Source organism: Mustelus asterias, chromosome 30, assembly GCF_964213995.1.
Source record: "Mustelus asterias chromosome 30, sMusAst1.hap1.1, whole genome shotgun sequence".
Taxonomy (NCBI): domain Eukaryota; kingdom Metazoa; phylum Chordata; class Chondrichthyes; order Carcharhiniformes; family Triakidae; genus Mustelus; species Mustelus asterias.
This window is the reverse complement of record NC_135830.1, coordinates 16,190,790-16,206,375: the sequence shown is the minus strand read 5'-3', so window position 1 is coordinate 16,206,375 and position 15,586 is coordinate 16,190,790. Positions and strand designations below refer to the sequence as shown.

General features: G+C 45.8%; 2 protein-coding genes across 2 annotated transcripts in view; one reads left to right on the top strand and one right to left on the bottom strand.

Moving 5' to 3' along the window:
* LOC144480922 (uncharacterized) overlaps positions 1 to 15,586 on the top strand; it is a 61,546-nt gene that overhangs the window by 10,099 nt on the left and 35,861 nt on the right. The window contains exon 4 of the mRNA XM_078200547.1: positions 14,892 to 15,414. Within this exon, the coding sequence (XP_078056673.1) occupies positions 14,892 to 15,414 (523 nt within the window). The remainder of the gene's footprint in view (positions 1 to 14,891; positions 15,415 to 15,586) is intronic.
* Positions 6,482 to 9,762, bottom strand: LOC144480866 (uncharacterized). Its single transcript, XM_078200492.1, has 2 exons — positions 9,714 to 9,762; positions 6,482 to 8,403 (listed from the first exon to the last, which is right to left on the bottom strand). Exon 2 carries the CDS (start codon positions 8,031 to 8,033, stop codon positions 7,191 to 7,193), a length of 843 nt encoding a protein of 280 aa, XP_078056618.1. The 5' UTR covers positions 8,034 to 8,403; positions 9,714 to 9,762; the 3' UTR covers positions 6,482 to 7,190.

Sequence of the window (15,586 nt, the reverse complement as noted above, 5' to 3'; positions counted from 1 at the left end):
TAGCTCCCCCTGCATTAGATCTACCAAAATGCATCACTTCGCATTTATCTGGAACTCCCACCTACCTGATGAAGGGACAGCCTGTTCTGAAAGCGAGTGGCTTTTGCTACCAAATAAACCTGTTGGACTTTAACCTGGTGTTGTTAGACTTCTTACTGTGTTTCCCCCAGTCCAACGCCGGCATCTCCACATCTTAAATTCCATCTGCCATTTCTCCGCCCAATGTTCCGGCCTATCTATATCCTGCTGTATTCTCTGACAATGTTCATCACTATCCGCAACTCCAGCAATCTTTGTGTCATCCGCAAGCTTACTAATCAGCCCAGCGACATCTTCTTCCAAATCATTTATATATATCACAAACAGCAGAGGTCCCAGTACAGAGCCCTGCGGAACACCTGAGTCATGATGTGGAGATGCTGGCGTTGGACTGGGGTAAACACAGTAAGAGTTTTAACAACACCAGGTTAAAGTCCAACAGGTTTATTTGGTAGCAAATGCCATTAGCTTTCGGAGCGCTGCTCCTTTCGACCACCTGCTCCATCTGACGAAGGAGCAGCGAACAAACAAAGAACAAAGAACAATACAGCACAGGAACAGGCCCTTCGGCTCTCCAAGCCCGCGTCGCTCCCTGGTCCAAACTAGACCATTCTTTTGTATCTCTCCATTCCCACTCCGTTCCTGTGGCTATCTAGATAAGTCTTAAATGTTCCCAGTGTGTCCGGCAGCGCACCACATTGCCCGGCAGCGCATTCCAGGCCCCCACCACCCTCTGTGTAAAATACGTCCCTCTGATATCCGTGTTAAACCTCCCCGCCCCCCCCCCCCCCCCCCCCACCTTGAACCTATGACCCCTCTTGAAGGTCACCACCGATCTGGGAAAAAGCTTCCCACGTTCACCCTATCTATGCCTTTCATAATTTTATACACCTCTATTAGGTCACCCCTCATCCTCCGTCTTTCCAGTGAGAACAACCCCAGTTTACCCAATCTCTCCTCATAACTAAGCCCTTCCATACCAGGCAACATCCTGGTAAACCTCCTCTGCGCTCTCTCTAAAGCCTCCACGTCCTTCCGGTAGTGTGGCGACCAGAACTGGGTGCAGTATTCCAAATGCGGCCAAACCAACGTTCTATACAACTGCAACATCAGACCCCAACTTTTATACTCTATGCCCCGTCCTATAAAGGCAAGCATGCCATATGTCTTATTCACTACCTTCTCCACCTGTGACGTCACCTTCAAGGATCTGTGGACTTGCACACCCAGGTCCCTCTGCGTATCTACACCTTTTATGGTTCTGCCATTTATCGTATAGTTCCCCCCTATGTTAGTTCTACCAAAATGCATCACTTCGCATTTATCTGGATTGAACTCCATCTGCCATTTCTTTGCCCAAATTTCCAGCCTATCTATATCCTTCTGTCGCCTCTGACAATGTTCCTCACTATCTGCGCTCCGAAAGCTAATGGCATTTGCTCCCAAATCAACCTGTTGGACTTTAACCTGGTGTTGTTAAAACTCTTACTGTGAACACCCTAGTCACAGCCCTCCAATCAGAAAAAGACCCCTCCACTGCTACCCTCTGTCTTCTATGGCTAAGCCAGTTCTGTACCCATCTCGCTAGTTCACCTTTGATCGCGTGAGGTTTAACCTTTTGCACCAGCCTGCCATGAGGGACCTTGTCAAATGCTTTACAAAAATCCACATAGACGACATCCACGGCCCTTCCTTTGTCAATCATTTTTGTCACCTCCTCAAAAAACTCAACCAAATTTCCCTCGTACAAAACCATGTTGTCTATCGCTAATGAGATTATTCAGTTCTAAATGTGTATAGATCCTATCTCTAAGAATCTTCTCCAACAATTTCCCTACCACGGACGTCAAGCTCACTGACCTATAATTGTCCAGGTTATCCTTGCTACCCTTCTTAAATAACGGGACCACATTTGCTATCCTCCAATCCTCTGGGACCTCACCTGTGTCCAATGAAGAAACAAAGATTTCTGTTAGAGGCCCAGCAATTTCATCTCTTGTCTCTCTCAGTAACTGGAAGTCCCTTCCTCACAGCACTGTGGGTGTACGTACACCTCAGTCATTGCAGCAGTTCAAGAAGGCACCCTTGGGGTTGGGGTTGACCATGGCCAAGGCAGCTACATACAGCCACATATTCTGTTATAATTGAAGGACTGCAGATTGAATGTGAGGCATTGTGGGACTGGACTATCTTGACCACGTTCCTGTGACTGCCCGGAAACTCATGTGTCTATTTTAGTTTATAATTGAGGATTTCTGGGAATAAGTTAAATGTGGAAATATTAAGCATCGCCTGGAGGAATTTGGAATAACTGAGAGTTTTATCCCCAGATAAAGAACAAAGATTTTGTCGGTGTTTGGGTGTAACGTGTTTGGGATTTTAAATCAACAAAGATGTTGCCTCTAAATCAATCCTTGTAAGTTGGCTTAAAAAAGGTGAAGTTATAATGAAGGATATTGTATCTTATTTTAATCAAGGAGTTATGAGCTTGTAGTGCTCTGTCGCTTTAAGAAGCTACAGCTGCGAGAGAGAATGCTGAAGATTCATTGTTTGAAATTTACGAGCTGTGAGAATCTGTGTGTTTTGTTTGTTTTATGTGGATGTTTGTAGATATGTTTTATCATTGTTTTGGGCTACATTTGTTAAGGTTTATCTTTCTGGAGAATTAACCTTACCTTGAGTCTTTAATTAAAGGCATTTTTGGAAGTTTAAAAACAGGATCACAAGAACGCTTAAGTAATTCATCCTGCTTATTGTTGTTGTAAAGCACATGCGAAGTTTCTCTGTTTGTGTGTGGATGATATTTGTGGGTTGAACACTTCAAGTTTTGAGGTTTTCTGTCTGTGATTTAAATCAAACAGATTTTTAAAAAAGGAAGTGTGATCAATAAAACCTTTTTTTGTTCAGAAGTTATGAACCTGGAGCCATATTTACTGGCCAGAGACAGGATTCCAGGATATTTTATTAAACATGTGGGAAGTTTAATCCGGATACAATTCACCCATGTGAGAATGAGAGTTTTAATTTGTAATGGTTATTTAAAATTTGACACATGTGAAATGATTCTGACCAATCCTGTGTTGGATTGATCTTGGGTTAAACTTCCTGTCAGGTCCAAAGATTTATTCCTGACGCAAGTAACACAAAGAAAAGGAAAATTCTGGAATTGGATCCTGAAGAAGAGTTTAAAAAGAGAGAGTATTAAATAGAAATGTTCCCAGACCATGTGGTCATTAGATTAAAACAAAGGAAGAGTGCTGACGGCCATTTGAGAACTTGTAATCCACCCCATTTCTAACTAAGGGAGTCTATATACAAAGAAAGCCCAAGAAAGACCCCCCCCCCCCCCCCCAAGGGGGGTCTGGAAAGCATCATGATGGGGGCACCTGTCCATGAGATGATCACAAAGCCCCATAATGCCCAGATACTAATTTTATTGAACCTATAATGTATGTAATCTATCACCATTCTGATTGGATTGTGTCCAGCCAGGATGGTCTGAGTAACTGGATAAGAATTGATGATATTCTTTGTTGGGTGGAGTTGCACATGGTCAGCCCCTGTGGCTTCTCCCCGCTGGCGTAACTCAATAAACTGTTTGTCGATTGAATCAGTCACAACACACTGGGTACATTCCCACTTCATCCTTGGGAGTGGCCTGATAGGCCGTGGTCCAGAATAAATGTGGCCTTTGGGGGGGCCTTTCATGAATCACATGTGTTTGGTCATTGTAAATGTGCATTCAAAATGGTTGGAAGCACAGATCATGAGTAATATTCCAGCTCCTGTGGCAATAGAGAAGCTCTGTCAAATTTTCACTTGCCCTGGGTTACCAGATTGGCTTGTTTCAGATAACGACACTCTGTTTACAAGTGAGGTGTTTCAGGAATTCCTGTAAAGGAATGGTCTACGCCATGTGCGTACTGCACCGTTTCATCTGGCTACAAATGGTCTCTCAGAAAGAGCTGTTCAAACTCTGAAGGAGGGATTGAAGAGAATGGCAGGCGATACTTTAAGAACAAGCTCTCAAGATTTTTGTTCCAGTTTCGCATCACACCACAATCCACAACCGGATTCTCTCCTGTGGAATTTTTAGGTAAAAGGCTGAAGTCTCATCTGGATCTGCTTCATCCAGATCTCAGAGCAAAAGTGAGCAGGAGACAAGAGAAGCAGAAGGAGGGACACGACTACCGCGCCAAAGAGAGGCAGTTCAAACTGGGTGATCAGGTTTACATCAGAAACTTTGGGAGTAACCAAAGGTGGTTACCGGGAATAATTTTAAACCAAAGTGGTCCAGTATCTTGGGTGGTGAGACTGTAAAACGGAAGAGTTGTTCGCAGACACCAAGACCATATTCGCTTGCGGTGTGACCCCGAGTCAGGAACAGTTTCAGAGTCAGCAACCATTACAGAGAACATGGCAGAGGGTCATGCTGCTGTGGATGTTCACCAGGAAATGGTTCCAGCTTTGCCAGTTGACTCTGCTGTGGGAGTGGAAGAGGAATGTTCATGTACAGATTCTCAAACTACCTCTTCACCTCCCATTCCAGATCCACAATTACAAGATTTACCAGTGGTATTGTACAGGTCGCAATGTAACCACAAAGCTCCTGACAGACTTCCGTATTGTTAAAGACATTACTTTGTTGTGTTTCTGTCCTAATGGGGGATTGAAATTTAAGGGGAGGAGAAGTGTTACAGAGTGTTCTTCTCAACCTTTCTCCCTTCTGAGCACATGCGGGCTTTGGGCGGGGTTTCAGTCTGCAAGTCCAGGCTGGTTCCAATGCTCCTGTTTCCTTTTGTTTGCCAATGATTTTTAAACGTTGTTATTTATTTATATAAATAACATTCTGCTTTTAACAATGCATTTGACTCCCTTATCTGTGGACTGAAGTTCCCACAATTGTAAAGCAGGAGATTAGTTAAATGGACAGCCTGAATTGAGAGACAATTAAAGAATAAATGATTCATTAATACAGATGTTAGAAAGGCTGGAAATGTAAATTTGAACACAAAAGTTTATAACTTTCAGAATTATAAACATTAAGAATGGTAAAAATGTTGTGGGGATTATAAGACGTTCCCTTCTGAGGACAACAGAATAGAAAAAAACAGACAAGACTTGTTAGCGTGGCACGGTGCCACAGTGGTTAGCACTGCTGCCTCACAGTGCCAGGGACCTGGGTTCGATTCCCGGCTTGGGTGACTATGCGGAGTCTGCACGTTCTCTCCGTGTCTGCGTGGGTTTCCTCCGGGTGCTCCAGTTTGTTCCCACAGTCCAAAAGACGTGCTGGTTAGGTGGATTGGCCATGTTGAATTCTCAATCAGTGTATCCGATCAGACGCCAGAGTGTGGCAACTAAGGGATTTTCACAGTAACTTCATTGCAGTGTTAATGTCAGCCTACTTGTGACAGTAATAAATAAACTTTAATACTTTGTGAACCTTGACTGGAGGGAATGAATCGGCTCCTGTTCAAGATGTCTCAACATTGAATGACTGATGTTAACCAATTATTGGTCGACACTCAGGCTACCCCAAGCTAAGAGATATCGTTTGAGAGAAAGAATTGTCTTAAAATTCAGACAATGTGCAACTAGCTAAAAACCAAACCAGTTTCATTATTGACAAGTCATAGACCAATTGGCTAATTCCCAACAATTGGCTGAGCTGGGCTTTCTACATTTTGAAAGTATAAAAAAGGGGATTCGAGAAACCAATTTGGCAAAAGTTTTTAAAAGTTCAAGGTTTTTTAAAGTTTATTTATTAGTGTCACACATTCACACTGCAATGAAGTTACTCTGAAAATCCCCCAGTCGCCACACTCTGGCGCCTGTTCGGGTAAACTGAGGGAGAATTTAGCATGCTCTATGTATAACCAGCAAGTCCTTCGGTCTGTGGGAGAAAACCCACAGAGGGGGAATGTGCAGACTCTGTACAGACAGTGACCCAAGGTGGAACTCAAACCCGGGTCTCTGGCGCTGTGAGGCAGCAGTGCGAACCACTGTGTCCTACAGAAATGTGTTGGGAGCTGTTGATTTTACAAGTTATCCGTGTTTTCAGAGCCACCACTTCATGTCCTGGTCTGAGAGGGATGGAGGGAAGTTAAAGTTAAGCTTTCTCCTTTACTGTTGATCGATACTTTGATTTTTTATCTTTCTGACTTGTTACATTTTTAATGGTGAATAAACTTTCTGAATTCACCATTTAAAGTGTTCTTTCTTGCCATATGGTTAAGTCACTGGAACCTGGGTGAGTTATGATTAGGGAGGTTGTTGTAAACAAGTGAACCCCATAAATCTGAGTTCAAACAATTCAAAATTCTTACATATGGAATGCAATCCTTTATTCTGAGAGAAATTGAACATTGAAGTAAAGATATTGTGCTTCAGTTATACAGGGTGTTGCTGAAACTGCATCTTGACTAGTGGCTGCAGTTTTTGTCTCCTATTAAACAAAGGATCGTAGAATCCCTACAGTACAGACAGAGGCCGTTCTGTCCATCGAGTCTGTACCAAACACCATCCCATCCAGGCCCTATTCCCATAACCACATGCATTTACTCCAGCCAGTCCGCCTGACACTAAAGGTCAATTTATCATGGCCAATCAACCTAACCCACACATCTTTGGACTGTGGGAGGAAACCGGAGCACCCGGAGGAAACCCACGCAGAGAATGTGCAAACTCCACACAGACAGTGACCCGGGCTGGAATTGAACCTGGGTCCCTGGTGTTATGATGCAGCAGTGCTAATCACTGTGCTGCCATGCTGTCCCATTTTATAAATACCATGGAAGCAGTTCAGAGGAGGTTTACCAGATTGATTCCCAATCCAGTAGTGTGAAATATTAACACTGTTTCTCTCTCCATAAATGTTGCCAGACCTAATGCATTTTTGCAGTTCTTTCTGTATTTATTTCAGATCTACCTGTAGCGGTAGGAAAAATATTTATTATCCAGGATAAATAAATGTCCTTCATCAGCTTTTGTGGATCATTTCAGTGGAAATGTGCTCTCCCAGGCTCAGAGAAGCAAAGTTGTGAGACCGGCCAGTCCAGCAGAAAGAAACCCTCCGACCCTCCCACTTCAACTGTCAGAATGAACATGGTTCAGTCCTGGATGTGATTAATAGCAGCATCCAACCCCTGTCATCATTCGTGAACTCGTTGGTGTCTCCGCAGGCTGGATGACTGAGTGAATCCCTTCCCACACAAACAGCAGGTGAACGGTCTCTCCCCAGTGTGAACTCGCTGGTGCTCCCGCAGGCTGGATGATGTTCTAAATCTCTTTGTGCAGTGAGAGCAGCTGAACGGTCTCTCCTCAGTGTGAGTGCGCTGGTGGATAACCAGATCCCGAGAACTTTTGAAACCACTGCCACAGTCAGAGCATTTAAAGGGTCTCTCCTGGGTGTGAGTGAGATTGTGACTCAGCAGGCTGGATGAATGAGTGAATCCCTTCCCACACACAGAGCAGGTGAACGGTCTCTCCCTGGTGTGAATTCGCTGGTGCTCCCGCAGGTGGGATGATGTTCTAAATGTCTTTGTGCAGTGAGAGCAGCTGAACGGTCTCTCCCCAGTGTGAATGCGCTGGTGGATCGTCAGTTCCCGAGAGCTTTTGAAACCATTTCCACAGTCAGAGCATTTAAAGGGTTTCTCATTGCTGTGAGTGACTTTGTGTTTTGACAGATTGGATAACTGCATAAATCCTTTCCCACACACCAAGCAGATGAATGGTCTCTCTCCAGTGTGAACGCGCTGGTGTCTCTGCAAATCGGGTAAATGAGCGAATCCGTTCCCACACTCAAAGCAGATGAATGCTCTTTCTCCAGTGTGAACCAACCGATGTCGCTGCAGATGATATAACCGAGTGAACCTCTTCCCACACACAGAACAGGTGTATGGCTTCTCTCCGGTGTGAATACGTCGATGAATTTGCAGCTCAGAGGGGGTTTTGCAACCCTTCCCACAGTCCCCACATTTCCACGGTTTCTCCATGGTGCAGGTGTCCTTGTGTTGCTCCAGGTTTGACCATCAGTTGACGTCTCACACGGAACAATATTATGGTGCCCTGCTGTGATGGTGCAATATTTTTCCAGGCTCTGTAACTGGGAGACTCTTTCCACAGTCAATGCATGGGAAAGTCTCAGTTGATTGTGTGTGTGTGTGTGTGTGTGTGTGTGTCAGTCCTGTTCCAGTCACAATGATGTTTAAAGACTGCTGAAGCCGATAGAACAGAGAAACATTTCTCCTTCTGGATTCAAAGACCGAAGATATTCAGGTCCCGATGAATTGAGTGACTCTGTCAGATGTTGATGTGATGTTTGGTTTGAGATTTCTGTCTGTAAAATCCTCAACTTCTGATATCCTGTAAAAGGAGTTTACAAAGGTTATCACTGTCAGTACAGGATAGAAATTGAGAACAGACGATTCTAGTTTCTATGGAACATTCTTTCCTCTCTCATTCCCCAAGAGCTGTAAATCTCCATCCCACACACTCTCCCTCCATTCTCACTCTGCTGTATCTAATATTCACCCTCTGATTGAGGCTGATTGGTAGATCCATGCTCACTGCTTCCTGTCCTGGACAGAGAGAGCTGGAAATCTCCATGCAGGCTGCCAGACAGATATATGTCTATCTGACTGGACTAACAATGTATGGAATATACAGACTGGATTCACTTCCTTTCCCTTCAGTTGCTGCAAGTCCCCAATTTCCCCCGGAATGAGAAAAGAAATGGAAAGGGGGAGAAAAGAAAAAGTGTTTCACTCACAGATGTTGGCCTTTTTTAAGGTCAAACCAAATAAACAAACTCAAGTTAAATCAGGACAAAGTAAAAGGGGCAGCTCCCCAAAAGGGGGGGGAGCAGCCCGAACAAAAATCAAAGTAGAAAGGAAACTTAAAAACATCAAATCACAATGTGATTATTAGGGTCGATAACACACCCCAACCCCTGCGGTGCCCAATGGGGGCGGAAGGCGTCAAGCGCACCCATGAACATCGCATGTTCCCTCTCCAGGGACACCTGGCCGCGAACGTAGCCACGGTAGAGGGGCAGACAGTCAGGGTGGATGGCCCCCTCGATCGCCTGCTGCCTGGACCGATAAATGGCGCGCTTTGCCAGGCCCAGGAGCAAGTTCACAAGGAGGTCACCATCCCGACACGCCCCTCTCTGCGAGGGTTTCCTCCGGGTGCTCCAGTTTCCTCCCACAGTCCAAAGATGTGCGGGTTAGGTTGATTGGCTATGCTAAAGAAATTGCCCCTTAGTGTCCTGGGATGCGTAGATTAGAGGGATTAGCGGGTAAAATATGTAGGGATATGGGGGTAGGGCCTGGGTGGGATTGTGGTCGGTGCAGACTCGATGGGCCGAATGGCCTCTTTCTGTGCTGTAGGGTTTCTATGATTCTATTGTCCCTCTGAAGACAGAGGTTCTGAACCAGCCCCTGAAACCACGCCCATTGTGACCCGCCACCGACAGCAGCGCATGCGCTCTCCTTCCCCGCTGAAACAAGATGGCGGCCGATAACCGGGGCCTGTTCCCGGGATAAAAGCCTGGGAGCTGTAAACCCGGGACCTGCAGGGTCTTATTCGGGCCGTGCGGCCGACAGCGGGTGTTTGTGAAGCCATAGCTACCTCCCTACCCCGGCTCCATTTCTCCCGCAGCCCCACCGACTCACCTGCTGAAAAAAGCATCTCCCGCACTCATAGGGCTCCGGGCTAAGTGACACTGCGCACGCTCCAGATATAGCACCGCGCCTGCGCAATAGGCTCCTTTGGAATGAATAGGACACTTTCACACCCGCAGGGGCACCTGGGAATTAATGGCGTCATTGTCAATCAAAGACAATAATAGAAAATTATCTTGTGCAATTAAGATCAATTAATATTTAAAAATGCATTCCTCGGAATTTGTGCGCTGCCATTCTCTATTTCTAAAATTGATTTAAACCAGTGCTCTCCTGTGGGAATACCCCGAATTTTAAAAACTTTTCCCACTGGTTTCCTCTCCCTCTGCTCTCCTGAAGGTGCTCATACTGGTTGGGTAAATCCCACAGAGACTGATTTCTTTCACTTTCTTTCTCCTGATGCTGACTATTCTGTTTTATGGAATGATACATCACAGATGGAAACCACTTGGCACATCCTGCCCAGTCGGGCTGTCTTTAAGATCTGTCCAATTAATCCCACAGCCCTGCTGGCAGAGTGAGAACAACATCTATTTATACTGCAGCAATGCAGGAGGTGAATGGAAAATGTTTTCCAGTTGCATACCTCTCAGACACACTCACCCCTAGAAAGATAAATTGGCCTGTGTACTAAGAACAAAGAAAATTGCAGCACAGATACAGGCCCTTCGGCCCTCCAAGCCTGCACCGACCATACTGCCCAACTTAACTAAAACCCACTACCCTTCCAGGGACCATATCCCTCTATTCCCATCTCATTCATGTACTTGTCAAGACGCCGCTTAAATGTCAAGACCGTATCTGCTTCCACTACCTCCCCCGGCAATGAATACCAGGCACCCACCACTCTCTCTGTAAAACATCTGCCTCGTACATCTCTTTTAAATTTTACCCCTCGCACCTTAAACCTATTCCCCACAGTAATTGACTCTTCCACCCTGGGAAAAAGCTTCTGACTATCCACTCTTTCCATGCCTCTCATAATCTTGTAGACTTCTATCAGGTCTCCCCTCAACCTCCATCGCTCAAGTGAGAACCAACCAATTTTCTCCAACCTCTCCTCATAGCTAATGCCCTCCATACCAGGCAACATCCTGGTAAGTCTTTTCTGGACCCTCTCCAAAGCCTTCCTTCTGGTAGTGTGGCGACCAGAATTGAACACTATATTCCAAGTGCGGCCTAACTAAGGTTCTATAAAGCTGCAACATGACTTGCCAATTTTTAAACTCAATGCCCCAGCCGATGAAGGTAAGCATGCCGTATACCTTCTTGACGACCTTCTCCATCTGCATTGCCACTTTCAGTAATCTGTGTACCTGTACACCCAGGTCCCTTTGCCTATTAATATTGTTAAAGGTTCTGCCATTTACTGTATATTTCCTATCTGTATTAGACCTTCCAAACTGCATTACCTCACATTTGTCCGGATTAAACTCCATCTGCCATCTCTCCACCCAAGTCTCCAACTGGTCTATATCCTGCTGTATCCTCTGATGGTCCTCATCGCTATCCGCAAATCCACCAACCTTTGTGTCGTCCGCAAACTTACCTATCAATCCAGTTACATTTTCCTCCAAATCATTTATATATATTAGATATATCCTGTGTGAATTCGCTGTTGTGTCCAAAGACTGGATGGCCCAGCAAAATCCTTCCCACACAAGGAGCAGGTGAACAATCTCTCCCCAGTGTGAACTCGCTGATGTGCACTGAGGTTGGATGAACATGAGAACCCCTTTCCACAGGTGGAGCAGCTGAACGGCCTCTCCTCAGTGTGAATTTGCTGGTGTAACAGCAGGTGGGATGAGATAGTGAATCCTTTCCCAAACACAGAACAGATGAATGGCCTCTCTCCAGTGTGACTGTATCTATGGTTTTCCAGCAAGTACGGATAATTGAATCCTTTATCACAATCATCACATTTCCATGGTTTCTCCATTTTCCCAGCCCCAATGTGACCGTGTCGATGGGTTTCCAACCGGGATGGATAATTGAATCCTTTACCACAATCCTCACATTTCCACGGTTTGTCCATGGTGCTGGTGTCCTTCTGTCTCTCCAGGTTGGTTGATTAGTTGAAGCCTCATCCACCTACAGACCATGGTGTGATGTTTTTCAGGCTATGTAACTGGTTAAAGCTCTATCCACAGTCAGTTCACTGGAGCACTCTCACTTGGGTGTATGTGTGTGTCTCAGTTCTTTTTCTGTCACATTGAATTTTGAAATTTTCTTCCACTGACAAAACAGGGAACGATTTATCCCTCCACTGTCAAAAGCAATCATATTTAGGTCATGCTGAATCGAATGGCTCTGTCAGACTTTGATGTGAAGTTTAGTTTGAGTTTCCTGTCTGTGAATCTTCCTCTTCTAGTTCCCTGCACAAAGAGTTTTTAAAAACTGCTTCAGAACAGACAATTTCAGTTTCCACGAAACATTTCTCTGTCTCATTTATCTTGAGCTGTAATCCCCATCCCACACACTCTCTCTTGTCCCTGAGCTGAAATCAAACTCATTGCCCCAACTCCACTTTGAGCTCAGCTCCCTCTCCCTCCAGCTGGATTCAGTCCTGCAGGCCATGTGCAGATTGAGAGTACAATCAAGGAGTCAATTATTTTCCTTCCAAGTCAGGGGACGTGCAGCCCCACTGACTCTGTTGTTAACACAATGGGCACATGTGCTCTGCTCACCAATGAAACACCATGGTGACCATTAACATGGGCCTGTTCCGAGGAAAGGCTCCATTTTATTTGTGCCACAACAGCAGGGGAATGACCTCCTGCACAGGCACAAAGGTATCATCAGTCACAGAAAATAATTGCAGCTGGTGTCTCAAACCTCATTTTACCATTTGCTCCCAGACATTCTCAATTCAATTTTGAAATGCAAACTGAAATCTGGCAAAGTGGGGTAAATTAAACACATTTTAATGGTCATTTTCAGAATGACTATTCCCGAGAATTAATTCCTAAGTCAGTAAATTAAAATTCTCATCAGCAATGTAGGCAGCACAGTGGTTCGCACTGCTGCCTCACAGCTCCAGGGACCTGGGTTCGATTCCCAACTTGGGTCACTGTCTGTGTGGAGTCTGCCCGTTCTCCCCATGTCTGCGTGGGTTTTCTCCAGATGCTCCGGTTTCCTCCCATCGTCCAAAGATATGCCAGTTAGGTGCATTGGCTATGCTAAATTGCCCCTTAGTGTCCTGGGATGAGTAGGAAGATGGGGCGGGGCTGGAGGACCGAGCGGGAGCGGCTGGTCCTCCAACCAATCGGAGTGAATGAGGGGCGGGACCTGAAGCATGCGCAGTGCGGGTAATGGCGACGGACGGTTTAGAAAATTGAACAACATCAACTATCTCCCTCTGTTCAGACCCGGGAATGGAGCCCAGCAGGACCCGAGAATGAAGCCCAGCAGGACCCGAGGACTCATCAGCCCACAGCTCCAACAGTTTGCTGAGGACCACTTCCCTGGGAATTGTGCTTTTTCAGAGTTCATCCCACACTTCTGTTTTCTGATTTCCAGCTGTTTCTGAGTTTTAACTGTATCCTCTATTGTGAACACCGAGGCAAAATACTTGTTCAATTCATCTCCCAGCTCCTTATTTTTCATCATCAATTCCTGGACTCACTTTCTATTAGACAGTTAAGAAATGAGGTGGAGCAAGTGACTGAAGTGTCAGTCAGGGAGCACTATTGGGAGCACCAATAGTTTCAAAATAGTTCTGGAAAAAGATAGGACAGGTCCACAGGTCAAGGCCCTAAACTGGAGCAGGGCCACTTTTGTGGGCATTAGGCAGGATCGAGCAGATGTCGATTAGGTGAGTTTGTTTGAAGGGAAAGGAATGACTGGCAAATGGGAGGTTTTAAAAGTGTGACATCAAGAGTCCAGGGGCAGTATATTCCTGTTACGATGCAGGGAAAGAATGGTAAATTTAGGGATCTCTGGCAGACAAGGGACATTGAGGCTCTGGTCAGGTAAAAGAAGGAAGCACACATTGGGTTTAGACAATCGGGGACAAATGAATCACTCTGACTATAAAAAGTGTAAGAAAATACTGAAGAGGGAGATCAGGAGGACAAAAAGAGGGTCTGATATGGATCTGGCAGGTAAGATTAAAGAAAATTCCAAGAGGTTTGAGAGCTATATTAAGAGTAAAAGGGTGGCTAGAGAGAGAATAGATCCCCTTAAAAATCAGTATGGCCATCTGTGTGTGGAGCCACAGGAGATGGGTGAGATTTTTAATGAATACTTCTCTGTGTTTACTGCGGAGAGCACCATGGGTGCTAAAGAAATAAGGGAAACAAGTGGTGATGTCTTGGGCACACGCATGTTACTTGGGCAGAGGTATCTGCAGCCTTATAAAAGCAAATTACTGCGGATGCTGGAATCTGAAACCAGGAGGGAAAATGCTGGAAAATCTCAGCAGGTCTGGCAGCATCTGTAAGGAGAGAAAAGAGCTGATGTTTCTTGTCTAGATGACCCTTTGTCAAAGCTCTGAAACATCAGTTCTTTTCTCTCCATACAGATGCTGCCAGACCTGCTGAGAATGGGGAGAGAGTGTGTGGGATGGAGATTTACAGCTTTTGGGGAATGAGAGAGGAAAGAATGTTCCATAGAAATTGTCTGTTCTGAATTTCTATCCTGCACTGACACTGATGACTTTTGGAAACTCATTTTACAGGATCTTGAAAGAGGAATCACAGGCTGAAATCTCAAACATCACGTCTAGACGTGACAGAGTCATATCCCTTGGGACCTCAATATCATCGAACCTTGAATCCAGGAGGAGAAATGATTGTCCAGTCTGTCGATTTGAAAAGATTTGAAATGTCAGTGTGAGTGAAAAAGCATCAACACACTGCCACACTTGAGTGAGAGTGTTCCAATGCACTGACTAAAGAGCTTTAACCAGTTACACAGTCTGAATAAATATCACACCATTCACAGCGGGTAGAGACTGTACTCGTGTTCTGTGTGTGGACGAAGTTTCAACTGATTGTCCACCCAAGAGTGAGGCAAGGAAACCTGCACCATGGAGAAACCATGGAAATGTGGGGACTGTGGGAAGGGATACAGAGCCCCATGTCTGCTGGAAGCTCATCGGCGCAGCCACACTGGGGAGAGGCTGTTCATCTGCTCTCAGTGTGAGAAGGGATTTAATCAGTTCTCCAGCTTACGGACACACCAACGAGTTCACACTGGGGAGAGACCATTCACCTGCTCTCAATGTGGGAAGGGATTCATTCAGTCATCCCACCTGCAGACACACCAGCGAGTTCACACTGGGGAGAGGCCATTCACCTGCTCTCAGTGTGGGAAGGGATTCACTCAGTTATCCAGCCTGCAGACACACCAGCGAGTTCACACTGGGGAGAGGCCATTCACCTGCTCTCAGTGTGGGAAGGGATTCACTCAGTTATCCAGCCTGCAGACACACCAGCGAGTTCACACTGGGGAGAGGCCGTTCACCTGCTCTCAGTGTGGGAAGGGATTCACTCGGTTACCCGACCTGCGGACACACCAGCGAGTTCACACAGGGGAGAAACCATTCACCTGCTCTCAGTGTGGGAAGGGCTTCACTCGGTCATCCACCCTGCGGACACATCAGCCAGTTCACACTGGGGAGAGGCCATTCACCTGCTCTCAGTGTGGGAAGGGTTTCAGCGTTTCATCCCGGCTGCTGAGACACCAGCGAGTTCACGAGTGATGACAGGGGTTGGATTCTGCTGTTATTGTTTCTGCTCTCAGTTGCATCCAGGATTGCATTTTGTTCATTCTCACAGTTGGTCAATGGGAAGGGTCAGAGGGTTTCTTTGTGCTGGACTGGCCGGTCTCAGCCTCCAGTGGGCTGATGCTCTTTGAACCTT